General features: G+C 42.6%; 1 protein-coding gene across 10 annotated transcripts in view; it reads left to right on the top strand.

The window, feature by feature from the left end:
- The first annotated feature begins 9,714 nt into the window (after window positions 1-9,714).
- Window positions 9,715-13,504, top strand: part of Nova1 (NOVA alternative splicing regulator 1) — a 125,455-nt gene continuing 121,665 nt past the window's right edge. For 3 of the 10 annotated variants that reach the window (NM_001100541.2, NM_001414916.1, NM_001414917.1), the window contains exons 1-2: window positions 9,715-9,871; window positions 11,463-11,606. In NM_001100541.2, coding sequence (NP_001094011.2) covers window positions 9,736-9,871; window positions 11,463-11,606 — 280 coding nt within the window. In that variant the 5' untranslated portion in view covers window positions 9,715-9,735. Of the gene's footprint in view, window positions 9,872-10,017; window positions 10,448-10,512; window positions 11,104-11,462; window positions 11,607-13,504 lie in introns of those variants that run through there. The other 7 variants (XM_039111964.2, XM_006240070.5, XM_063261663.1 and 4 more) reach the window with 5 other exon arrangements.

The following is a 13,504-nucleotide window of genomic DNA, read 5'->3' as shown; positions in this document are numbered from 1 at the left end:
AGTCCTCCCCCTTACTCCTCCATTGGGGTCATAGTGCTCAGTCCCATGTTTGGCTGTGAGCATCTGCATCTGAATTGGTCAGGCTCTGGCAGAGCCTCTCAAGAGACAACAATACCATCACTCTTGACATAAGCACTAGTGTCTGTGTTTGGTTTCTGCAGATGGGCTGGATCCCCAGGTGTGGCAGTCTCTGGATGGCCTTTCCTTCAGTCTCTGTTCTACTCTTTGTCTTTGTATCTCCCTTAGAAAGGAACAATTCTGGGTTAAAACTTTGGAGATGGGTGAGTGGCCTCAACCCTCAGCCAGGGTGCCATGCCTAACCTCTGGATATGGTCTGAACAGGTTCTCCACCCTCTTTTTTTTTTGGGTGTTTCAGCTAATGTCATCCCCATTGTATTCACACACTTTGATAAATGTGTATAATACTGTCTTAAGGATTTATGTACAAGTATTTATTAAAGTGATTATTTTGGGCTGGGGCCCTGGCTCATGGGGTAAGGGCACTTGACCTGCAAAACTAAGAACCTGAGTTTGAAGGCCAGACTCAGTAATATAGGTGTATCTCCAGTGTTCCACTAGTAAGAGAGGAGAGATATGAGAATCCTTAGATCACAGGTCAGCTAGCCTGTGGCAAAATAACAAGATACCCTGTCACAAAAGAGGTGGTGGAGGTAGCAGAACAATGCCCATGGTTGTCTTCTGACCTCCACATATGTGCCATGGAATATGAGGATCCATTCTCCCATATCCACATGAACAGATGTCATCCATGCCTGTGTATACACACGCGCGCGCACACACACACACACACACACACACACACAGAGAGAGAGAGAGACAGAGACAGAGACAGAGACAGAGAAAGAGACAGAGACAGAGAGACAGAGACAGAGAAAGAGAGCTTCAATTCATTGAGGTACAAAGAATTATGGTGACACATGCTTCTAATCTAATACTCAAGACACTGAGGCAGGAGGGTGTAATGAGTCAGAATTCATCTGAACTACATAACTAATACTAGGTCTTCTGGGGCAGTATAGCACAGAGAAGTGGTAGAGGGAGGCAAGCTAGCAATCTAAAATGAAGCCCTCACTATGAACTGAGAACTACTGAGCATGTGCTCTACAGGGAACTGCCTAAGAAGTGAAAGCAACATTGGCACTCAAAGTGTTCTGCAAGTGCTTCCTGTTCCTACTACAGAGAATTAGACACTCTGTAATACACCAGGCATTAGCTGGTACACAGATGCTTATACTGCAGGTCTTAAGCTCATATAGGGGTCCCTTAACTGAATTCAGGAGTTGTAAAAATTTTGACAGCAGTAATGTGTTTCAAAATTGAATGCACAATGATTGCAAGGGTTTCTGGAAGCTCTGTCTACATTGTATCAATCAATATCACAGCCACCATGATTCTGACCATAGAATGCACACTGTGTGTCCTTATATACCCTGCAATGCCAAAGGGTGCTTCCTGAAACACCTCAGATCAGATTCGAGGTTAGTATAGCTTAGAAATTGTCTCTTTCTATATTCTCTTGCAGATAATAATCTTTATATAACATACCTTTTTATAAAGATTATTTACACTCAATGACTTCAAATTACAGGAAGTAAAGGCGACACTCACTGCAGTGCATTTTATCAATACTTAAATGATGAAACCAAAGCTTGAATATCAAAATAAAATCCAAGAATGATTAGAGTGACATAGTTTAATGTATTAATGTGGTATTTTCTTCTACTTATAATAGAATTAGTAAAGGCAAATCAAACATTTTGTTATTTGGCTTACATGGAAGAGTGGAAATATCAAACCACTTGGAAGGAAATGTTGAGTGAAGGCACTAAAAGCCTGTCTAGAAGTCAAGTACTGTCACTTATCTTAGTAGGAGGATATAGAAAACTGTTAGGAGACTGAATAATACATAGCATGCTTTATCTTCTGGGGTTAGATGTAAGGCTACCATTCATCATGTAAAGCTGTATTCATTATAGTAACTCATTCGTTATTTCTCCAATTCATACCTTGCGGCATACCATACTTACTGAGGCAATCATCCTATCAAAAATGTTGTTTTCGGTTTTAAAAGTCATAGATTTTTAAAGTGATCTTCTACTACTTTCGACCTCAGTCTGGAGCTCTGGCTTTAGAACAAGTTGAGAAACTGTACTGAAAAATTATGCTGTGCATGGTACCCTATTGCAATGTTGGTGCAAGCATAGAGAACGTTTCAGTGTTAAGTAATCTGATAATCAAAACAATCCATCACTTATGACTGGCAGGAACAAAATAGAAGTTCCTATTAGTTACTTAACCATAAAAATTACTAAATCGGGGCAATTTTGGGAGGATTAACAACTGCTCAAGGACTCCTGGCATCCAAAGTTACTTTGAACAAACAGGGGCTTGTGGTCACTCTTGTCGGTATAGAGAATGTATAACAAGTATCATTTTATATGTGCCATGTATGAATACTTGTCAATTGATCCTTTTGTTCATCACAAATATTTTATTTTGATAAAAAAGAATTAAGTAAATAAAGACTCGTTGCATAAAATTAAAAAAAAACATTAAAAATTTGACAACTTATTCTAGAACAAAGGAAACATCATCATGCCAAAAAATTAGGAGTTTTGGAATCAGCCGAGATTGATTGAGTGGTGAATGAATGGATAAAGAAAAACTGATACACAAGAACAGAGGATAGTTCAGTCACAGTCTATTAAAAAGCCTTTCAATTGTTGCAGTATAGATGGGATTGGGCAGCAGTAAATAAACCAGACCCATAAATTCAAATGATAAGGGTTTACACCACAGGTGGATTCAGAACATGTTTATGTCTTATAAGTAAAGAATACAATCGTGGTCAGTAAAGGCTCAGATATGGGGCAAGTGGTGAACAACAAATACTAAAATTTAGCTGGACAGAACCATATATTTTAGACTTCTAGAGTATAAGAGAGTCACTATGTTTTATCACAAGTTTCCCAACACAAAGCTATGAGAAATGTTAAAGGAGAGATGAATTATTCTGAATTGGAAATTGCATATTATATGTAGCATATATGCAATATGTAATGCCAAGGTGGGTATAGTTAAAATGGGTCACATTAAATAAATGTGTGCAAAGATTGTTTTAAAAGCTGCTGCATCTTTTTATTCATTAGGATACCTTTGTTTGCAACTTGAATATTTAGATTTGGAGAATGTAGGATACTAAGAACATGTTTGTCTCCATATAAATTAGTGTGAACTTCCATGAAATGATTAACAACAATGGATTGTTGTACATCACAACACAAAAACAAAAGAGATGTTTAAGTTTCCAAGAACTTAAAACTCTATATCCAGGGTTGTTTCCATGTGTTCTTTCTTGATTGCTTCTATTTCCATTTTTAATTCCTTCAACTGTTTGATTGTGTTTTCCTGGAATTCTTTCAGGGATTTTTGCGATTCCTCTCTGTAGGCTTTTACTTGTTTATTAATGTTTTCCTGTGCTTCCCTAAGTGTGTTCAGGTCTTTCCTGAAGTCCTCCAGCATCATGATCAAATATGATTTTGAAACTAGATCTTGCTTTTCTGGTGTGTTTGGATATTCCATGTTTGTTTTGGTGGGAGAATTGGGCTCCGATGATGGCATGTAGTCTTGGTTTCTGTTGCTTGGGTTCCTGCGCTTGCCTCTCGCCATCAGATTATCTCTAGTGTTACTTTGTTCTGCTATTTCTGACAGTGGCTGGACTGTCCTATAAGCCTGTGTGTCAGGAGTGCTGTAGACCTGTTTTCCTCTCTTTCAGTCAGTTATGGGGACAGAGTGTTCTGCTTTCGGGCGTGTAGTTTTTCCTCTCTACAGGTCTTCAGCTGTTCCTGTGGGCCTGTGTCTTGAGTTCACCAGGCAGCTTTCTTGCAGCGGAAAATTTGGTCTTACCTGTGGTCCCGAGGCTCAGGTTTGCTCGTGGGGTGCTGTCCAGGGGCTCTCTGCAGCGGCAGCAACCAGGAAGACCTGTGCCGCCCCTTCCGGGAGCTTCAGTGCACCAGGGTTCCAGATGGTCTTTGGCTTTTTCCTCTGGCGTCCGAGATGTGTGTGCAGGGAGCAGTCTCTTCTGGTTTCCCAGGCCTGTCTGCCTCTCTGAAGGTTTAGCTCTCCCTCCCACGGGATTTGGGTGCAGAGAACTGTTTATCCGGTCTGTTTCCTTCAGGGTCCGGCGGTGTCTCTGGCAGGGGTCCTGCCGCTCCTGGGCCCTCCCCCACGGGAGCCCAGAGGCCTTATACAGTTTCCTCTTGGGCCAGGGATGTGGGCAGGGGTGAGCAGTGTTGGTGGTCTCTTCAGCTCTGCAGCCTCAGGAGTGCCCACCTGACCAGGCGGTTGGGTCTCTCTCTCACCGGGTCTGGGAGCAGAGAGCTGCTGCGAGCCGGGATCCGCGGGTGTCAAGAACTTAAAACTCAATAAGACATTTTAACAGTGTGGTCTTATGAAAGTACTTTTGAGAATTGCTTACTTGGGTACAATGTATTTTCATCATTTTCAGTCCTCCCACAGGTCCTCCCATGTCCCTCCACATCCAGCTCTCAAATGCATGTCACTCTATTTGTAGAACTTGTCAGAAGAGATTTAGGATAGGTGTACTCCTTGAGTATGTATTCACTCCTATTTTCTTTGGGAAATTTAATGAAAAAAAAGTTAGAACACATCCATCAATTATTCATGACTTGCATCTAAGAAGACTAAAAAAATGTGTACACAAAAATCCGAAATGATTCATTACTTTTAATCACATAATAATAATAATAATAATAATAATAATAATAATAATAATCTGAGTGTGGAAATTAAAGAGCTTCTGTTTCTTTGGACTTTAAGACTCTACATTTATAATCATGCCATTTGATGCCTAACAATGTCCTGTAGTGAGATAGTTTTCTCATTTGTTGTTTTCCAAAATTTATGTTGATACTTGTGACAAAGGAGTAATTTCTGCCTTTCCTTTTTTAGAGCACAATGGCCTGGTTTTTCACAACTTCCAGAGGCAGGTATCCTCTATGCACACTTGTTAATTCCCAACATTCCTAGACCATGTCCTTCCAGAGAACTCTGCAGTCACTAGAAAGCCTTTAAAAAATTATGTAGCGAACAACAATGCCAAGCAACCAGAGCTTCCGGGGACTAAGCCACTACCTAAAGACTATACATGGACTGACCCTGGACTCTGACCTCATAGGTAGCAATGAATATCCTAGTAAGAGCACCAGTGGAAGGGGAAGCCCTGGGTCCTGCTAAGACTGAACCCCCAGTGAACTAGACTGTTGGGGGGAGGGCAACAAGGGGGGGGAGGATGGGGAGGGGAATACCCATAGGAAAGGGGAGGGGGGAGGGGGATGTTTGCCCGGAAACCAGGAAAGGGAATAACACTCGAAATGTATATAAGAAATACTCAAGTTAATAATAAAAAAAAAGAATTATGTAGCGTTGGCAGATAGAAACCTGGCCAGGGTGGACTGAATGGTCTCATGACTGACTACTATCCAGCGACTTAGGGAGTCTGTGTACAAATACCCGGATTTTTCTATTTTATAGAACTTTTGTAGTATTGTTGTTTTTAAAGCTGTACCCCAGGAAAGCTGAGTGAGAGTAGGATAATCTGTGTGGTAATTTATCCCTCAACTGCCATCCTTTCTCCCCCCCATCTCACATTCAATATATACTGCATTTACTTGAATCCTTACCTTAGAATCTACTTGTGATAGGATACAGATTCAGAAAACTTTCCTCACAGCATCAGCTGAAGAGATTTTCAAATAGATAGTATCCTTTGATAAGGCACAAGCATGAATAGAAGTAAGTAGGTTTGGGGTTATCTGTGGATATTAACTATCTGTATTTTCCTTTGAAAATCAGCCATTGCTACTGTTATTAAACTCTGGAGTCTTGTAATTCAGTCTGAAAGAAATAAGGGAGGAGCTCTTAATAGATTTTTTTGTCCCCAATAAAAAGATATAAATTTTGTTTTTCATATGAATATATTTTTCTGTCATAGTTATTTATATTCACAAAACAATTAGCAATAAAAACATGTTTTTTATTTACTGTCTTAACATGTTTGAAAACATTATTAGGTGTGTATGTCTCAATTGCTAGGTAAATTTAAAATAAAATTGTATTTACTTTTGAGAATTAAAAGGTCAAATACCTTTATCATATTTTTTTGAAACAATTTGTGGTTTATTTGTAGCACAAAAGGTCTCTTATAATTGGAAAATTCTATTTTTTCATTTTTATTAGGTCACACAAAATATAAGCAATAGGCAAGATGTGTATTTTATTTCTACTTGAACAGGATTTTTAGAGGCATATGTAATACAATTGGCATGGAAACAGTATTTTAAAAAGCAATGTTACATGAGGTATACTGGGGAACTTAGTGGTAACCTTTCCCAATTAGTGTGTAGCTAATAATCCTCCTTCCTAGACAGCTGTGGATATGATCTCAGCATTCCTGACATATCATAGCTAGGTTATTAGTAAGCCCACTCTTCATATTCGCAATCTCATCTTGTGTGACTGGTCTCTGCTGAGTGATAGGAAACACTTACATAATAAATCCAAAGACAGTCATAAGGTTCAAATAACTATCATAGCACTACAACATGGTTCTACTTTCGTAAGCACTGTACTAGTGAGTTTTATGTCCTCTTGACACAAGGTAGAGTCATCAGAAAGGAGGAAGCCTCAACTGAGAAAATGGCACCTTAAGATCAGGCTGTTTGGTATTTTCTTAATTAGTGATCAGTGGGAAGAGACCAGCCCATTGAAGGTGGTGCCATCTCTGGGCTGGTGGTCCTGGGTTCAATAAGAAAGCAGGCTGAGCAAGCCATGGGCATTAAGTCAGTAAGCAGCATGTCTCCATGCCCTCTGTATCAACTCCTGCTTCCAAGTTCCTCCCTGTTTGAGTGCAGTGTGGGCAGATAAACCCTGTTCTCCCCAAGTTGCTTTGGTTATGGTGTTTCATCATGGCAAAAGAAACCCAAAGACAAGCACATAAAACTTAGATGGACCATTTTCAAATGTCAATGACAAATACTTTACAAACTACTTCAGAAATCTTTTAAGGAAACTAATTCTAGGCTTTCTTTCCAGTTCAATGCTCCACTCTACCAAATGTCCTGGAATGATTTAAGATATCTAGAGCTAGCTTCACTTTATCCATCATTTGTCCTTTTCACTGATTACAAAAAATCTAATGCCAAGTACAGATCTGCTGAGTTTCCACTTAAAAATGCCCTCCCATAGTCTATATGCAGCATGGGACACTTTGATCGCACACTGTCTGGGATGTGACTTTTGTTATGTTCACTATCACACACTTATTCGAAACACTTTATTTTTACCCTAGCTCCATTTTATTCAGTTTTGTATATAAATCCTCTAATTTGGTCATGAAAGCATATTAAGGTTTCTTACTAATTACATATCAAATGAGAATTTGGGAGTTTGGGTATAGACTGTTATTAACATATGCTAATTTACCTGTTTTCCCTTTCTTTCATCCCTCAGCCCATCTTTATTTTTCAATTGAGACAAATGTGTCTTTCACTCTTGGGATGAACCATGAGCCTAACACTTATTGTCTTCCTCCTTAATCGTCATCTGCTGTTCACCACTGCAAAAGCAACCCGAATCCCCACGCCTCCTAGACAGTGCTCCCAACAGTGAGTCAGGAGTAGGTTTAGATTCTTTTCCATTCCTCCTTTCAATCTATCTGATTGATTTTTCTTCCTCTTCTTGCACTGGATGCAGCACATTCTTTGTGAGAATCCCACATAATCACGCTGGAGTTCCTTTATTGCTAGCTTAGACATCTTTTAACTAATGCTCTCTGGTAGGGAGTATAAAGAACATTTCATTCTAGAAATCTAGTATGTGCCCCGCCTTTGTACGTCTTAGAACATATACCACATACGACATCTATCTATAGTGTGAGCCAAGAAATTCCAACAAGTTGCAATCCTTGTTTTAAGCAGGAAAGAAACTGTCTCTAAATTACTGCAGTCAGCGTTCAGAATGACATAGTGTCCACTCTGAAAGAGCAGAGATTGAATTAGTAGTATACTGGTTATTATTTCTAGGTGAGTTTGGATAAATAGCATCTTCAAAATGAAACTGCCTCACAAAACGGGACAGTACTACCATAGACTGTACCGAATGCAATGGATAGTATTACAGTGGTAAACATTTAATGACTGACTATATGTTTAGATGACACACTGTCAGAACAGCTTGGTTGGGCTTAAAATCAGTTTTTCAGACTTTGGCTTTTCCACTAACCCAGATTCCGAGCATCAGGACTTAAACTACTAACTTGATGCATGACCTTGAACAAAATATCCCCCGAGTCACTTTCCTTATCTGTAGAAGGACTTGGTTAGATAACCTCTATGGTCTTTTCAGATGCTAGTTTAGCTACACTACCCACCCCTAAGCCCTCAGTGTTGAAGGGCTGAGGATCAGGTTCCTGAAACCGCCCAAAGCTATGTACATCGTGGGTGCCTAGATGCTTTCATCTGTGTTTCGTGCAGTGTGAAGCTGCGCGTACACCCTCAGCTGTTGCCTCTTCGGTTTGCCCCCGGATCCCTGTGGAGACCACATATCGCTTTATTTATTTATATCCTGGCTTGCTCCCGAAAGCACGTAAGGCGCCAAGACACAGTAAGTCCCCGACAGTGTCACACGGTGCGAGAAAGAAATCCTCTGATGACATCTCCTTTAGAAAACCGCCTCCCAGAGATGCTAATGAATGCCTTTTGCCGAACTATCCGGGTCCCAGCTGGGTCTCTGGTCTCCTGCCCAAGCCTTCCATCCCTCCCCGCGGTCACTCAGACGCCCTTCCCGGACAAGCTCAAACTGTCACCACCAAGTCCCAGCTGGACCAGGATCCCGCCCGCCTCCCTCGCTCGGCTGTCATTGGCTGCTGCGGCCGTCACTCCCCGTACGGCTCCGCCTCCCCGCCTAGCGCGTTTTGTGGACCCCTCGGTTTCCGCGGCAAGCCGCTGACGTTTGCCTGAGCCGTGTTGCCTGGGCCCCGCGACCTTTCACCCCGCCTCCCCGCGGGAGCGCCCCGGCCTGCTCCGCGCCCCCGCCAACCCCGCGCGCCCCCGCAGCCCTGCGCGCGCCCGCAGCCCCGCAGGCGGAGACTCCGGCGCGGAGGCCGGCCCCGCGCGGCGCGTGTGGGAGTCGCGGCCCCTCGCGGCCCCCGCCCGCCGCCCCCCACGCGCGGGAGACACGATGAGCGCGGGCGGGCGGCAGCGGCGCGGAGCAGCGCAGGCGGCACACGCGCCCAGGCAGCGGCGGCGGTGGCAGCAGCGGGAGCGAGCGCCGCGTTAGCCGGGTCCGCCGCTCCGGCCGCCCGCCGCCGCTCCTCCTCCCGCTCATTCACTCGCCCTCCTCCCGGCCGCCCGCGCCTCCTCCGCTCATTCACTCCCGCTCTGCCCGCCGCTTTCTTCTCCTTCTTCACCCTCCGGCTCCCACACCCCCTCCATTCCCGCTCCTAGCCGACACTGCACTGCAGCTGCTCCGCGCCCTGCCCCCTCCCCAGTGAGCACATCAGCCACACTGCTCGCCGCCTCAGACTGCTATTGATCCGATTAAAGAAAAACCTTAGCAACCCCAAACGAGAAAAAAAAAAAAAAGCCAAAACAAAAGGGAGCCGCTTCTCCCGGTGCAGCGGCAGGAACTGCAAGCATGATGGCGGCAGCTCCCATTCAGCAGAACGGGACCCATACGGGGGTTCCCATAGATCTGGACCCGCCGGACTCGCGGAAAAGGCCGCTTGAAGCGCCCCCTGAAGCCGGCAGCACCAAGAGGACCAACACGGGCGGTGGGTATCGCTTCCGCCTCCCGCCCCGTCCCCGCCGCCCTCCCGCGCCGTGGCCGCTACCGCCGGCCGTCCCGCGCCCCCTCCCCTGCACCTGCCCCGGCCCCGTCTCATCAAGATGGCGACCCGGGGTTCTGAGCCGACCCGCTCGCCCCAGCCGGTGCTGGCCCCGGCGACAGGGTCCGCTCCCAGGGCCGCCCCCCGCGAGAGGTGATGGCCGCCTGAAGATGCGCGCTGCATTTAACAGTCTGATCAAATAAATAAATAAATGGCACTTGGGTAGCGGCTTGCAGATGCTGGGGGCACCGGAGACTTTTGCCTCTGTTCATCCCCTTGCTCTGGGCCACAAGTAGTATGCAAAATCTTGATGAGTGCATGCCCTGAGCGCACTTACATGGTCGGTACAAATATCGCATTGATTTGTCTTCAAGGGTATGCATACGAGGGGGGTGTCTGGTACGGTGACTTGTTAGTTAACATCCTGCGCTTCCTCGGAAGATGAGTTATAACGGGACCGCTATCGCTTCTTCATTTGCACTGGAGTCATCTTAACAATGCATCCAATGCATCGAAGCAGAGGTGAATTTATCTCCAGCATATACATTAGAAATGGATGGGGGTCTTGTGAGTGGCACATCGCAAAATTCGGAATACTCGTTCACAGTAAAGAGCTGGATTTACCGAGAAGTTTTCTATTTAAGACGTGATCAGGTTGACGGAGACTAAAGTTTATGGAGTTGGCTTTATTTTCTGAAACATTTCATTTTTCTTTTTCACGGCTCATCGAACCTCCCCCCTTCCCGCCCCCCATCCCCATCTCCGTTTTATGGTTCTTTTGGAGAGGGAGCATTATCTATTTAGTGACTTTGGAGTGTATTTAGAATAAATAACTCCTAAGCTTTTTAGTATTGGCAAGATTCTTCTTAAGGTCTTTTAATTAATGAGCTTAGACGAGATCATAGTAGACTTAGAAGTGCCACGGAAATACATCAGGATTACTTAGATTCTCGGTCCACCACATTGACGCTTTTTTCCCTCTGGCAGTTTCTCAAGGCTTGGAATACACCCTACAGTTTGGGTGGACTATTTTGCAGGAAGATGGTTGTTTTGTATACTCAAAGTCGGATATAGTCAATGATTAATTGCAGTCTTTTATGTTTGCTATGACAGACAAATTTAGCGGATCACTATATACAGTGTTGGATTTTTTTTCATCTTCAGTATGTTAAGTGAAGGTTTGTCATCTTCTAAATCTCTGAAGTTTTGTTAAAGGGTCAGTTTTCTTTCATTTTGCCATGGTAACCACAGAATTGGAAGACTTTCATGTTTGGAGTAACAACTGGAATTTACTCCTCAGTTTCTTTTCGTGCTGCAAATTGTTTGAACATGTGAATCTCCAGAACTGGGAAAGGTTTTGTAAATACTTGTTTTTCAATGTAATTGGTGGTTTCCATTCCTTAAGCATTTTGCACTGCTGTTTTCTGCAACTATATGTCCATTCGTTTAATTGATGCTTTCTCTCTGGAAGGTGGGTTGGGGATTCAAAGTTTAAAATAATCATGTTAATTGAATGTATTTCTTTACATGTTTTCAGAAGACGGCCAGTACTTTCTAAAGGTCCTCATACCTAGTTATGCTGCTGGATCTATAATTGGGAAGGGAGGACAGACAATTGTTCAGTTGCAAAAGGAAACGGGAGCCACGATCAAGCTGTCTAAGTCCAAAGATTTTTATCCAGGTAGGTGAGATGGTAAAGACATTGTTTGATGAATCCCTAAGGAAAAACTCCAAATATCTACATCGGTTGTGTGTTGTCTTAAAAAAGAAATGATATGGTGGAGATTTGAATGTTACATTAGCTCACATTGTGGAATCTTTTTCAGCGTATTTCCATTGTTGTTCATGTTCCCCCCCCCCCATTAATTGATATACTGTGTATGTGATTTAGACTGATGTCGATATTATTCTCTGTGTGTTTCGGAATGCTAATGGCTATCACAAAAACTTAAAAATTAGAGACAGAAACCTGGAAAGTTGGCATAAGGAAAATGTTCTTCTGAAGTTTACAGGCATCATTGTGATGACAATTAGTTTAGAGTGAATTCAGAGGAGGGGGTAGGGTGGTTTCTTAAAGAATGGACCATTTACTTCTGAATCCATTATGCACCTCTTTCTGCTTCATTGCTTTGTTTGTTGGCCTTGGATGAAGTAAAGAGAACGAGTGCTGTCTCTTCAAATATTTAAAATACTTCAAGAATCTGATTGGGATAAGAAATTTACCACACTGCCATGCAAGGGGTGGAATAGTGTTTTAGAATTTGTGTTAAGAGCCGTCTTTGATTGAAATACTTTACAGGGTGGTATAGTAACCTGCTAGATTATTGCAGGTTTCCTAGGTCGATCGTGTGGATTTTGATTTTTGTTTTTGTTTGTTTGTTTGTTCGGTTTGGTTTTTGTTGGTGGTGGTTTTGCTTTGTTTTGTTTTACTTTTGGGCGCCTCCTTTTGTGTTGTACATTTCTTCAGGTTCATCTTTCTCTTTTCATTCCCCTCAGTTCTGTTTCTCCGGTGTGTGAATCTTCAGTAGTGAAATCACAGTGGAATAGTACAACCCCTGGTGATAAGTATCCTCAGCTCCTCTGCTTAGCTTAGATCTAGCTTTCGGTAATTTCAGGAGCTTGTTTTAGTTTTATGACTGTGAAAATATTAATTTAGTGCTGATTTGAGCTATACTGCTTAGTGTTTTCCTGATGGAAAAGAAAGCAGAATTGCTTTCAGAGGTCTTGGCTACCAAGAGCTCTATAGTACTCAGACACTGGCATGGACCGAGGGAGGCTCAACCCTTGGAGGACTTCCTTTTCACAGCTAATCATCTGGGTTAGAAACCGACCATTTACTTGAAAAGATTTTAGAATGGCTGATGCTGTACTAGTTGAACACAGTAGTTTTGGGAAAAATATTAAATGTATTAAACTGACGTGTAACCTGTTAGATACTGTGGCTCTCTAAAGTTTGCCGATGGCTCTCCTCGTCTCAAGAAACTTTCCTTATGTAGTTGGAAAGTTTAATATATTCATGTTGGTGCATTGAACAGGTATATTATAATAAAAATCAGTGTGGAATTGTGAAAATACTTAGTTTAAATAAAAGCACTCAAAAGAGCTTGATTGCAGAATTAATAACATGATAGATCTAGGAAGAGCTGCAGTGGCAAATTAAATACCCTGTCAATAGATGAAAATGAAAACGCTTTTCTGCATTATACATGAGGTGCTGTCAAATACATAGGGGTGTTACAGAAAATTGATGTTTAGCCAGGATATTCCAAATAGCAAATTAAATGCCTTTTCACATGAAGGTAGTTTATTTTCAGTGTGCTGGAAAGGGTGCACTAAGAATTAGATCTTTTGTTTCTCGTCCACTTATTTTTACCTTTTTTTTTGTTACCTGAAAATTGCTTATTTTATTTATAATGTGAAGATGTTATTTATATATAGCAAGAATTTTCCTTTGGGGGAAAAATGAGAAGCTGCAGTGCTTTGAATAAAATCTTGTTCATGTAATGACGTAACCTGACCAAGTAGGAGCTAAAGCATGAGCTAAAAGAGGGCTCATTCTTGGCCTCTAACAGGTGGGAG

This window comes from Rattus norvegicus, chromosome 6 (genome assembly GCF_036323735.1).
Source record: "Rattus norvegicus strain BN/NHsdMcwi chromosome 6, GRCr8, whole genome shotgun sequence".
Lineage (NCBI taxonomy): Eukaryota > Metazoa > Chordata > Mammalia > Rodentia > Muridae > Rattus > Rattus norvegicus.
The sequence above is the reverse complement of the archived record's forward strand: the minus strand, read 5'-3'. Positions and strand labels throughout refer to the sequence as shown.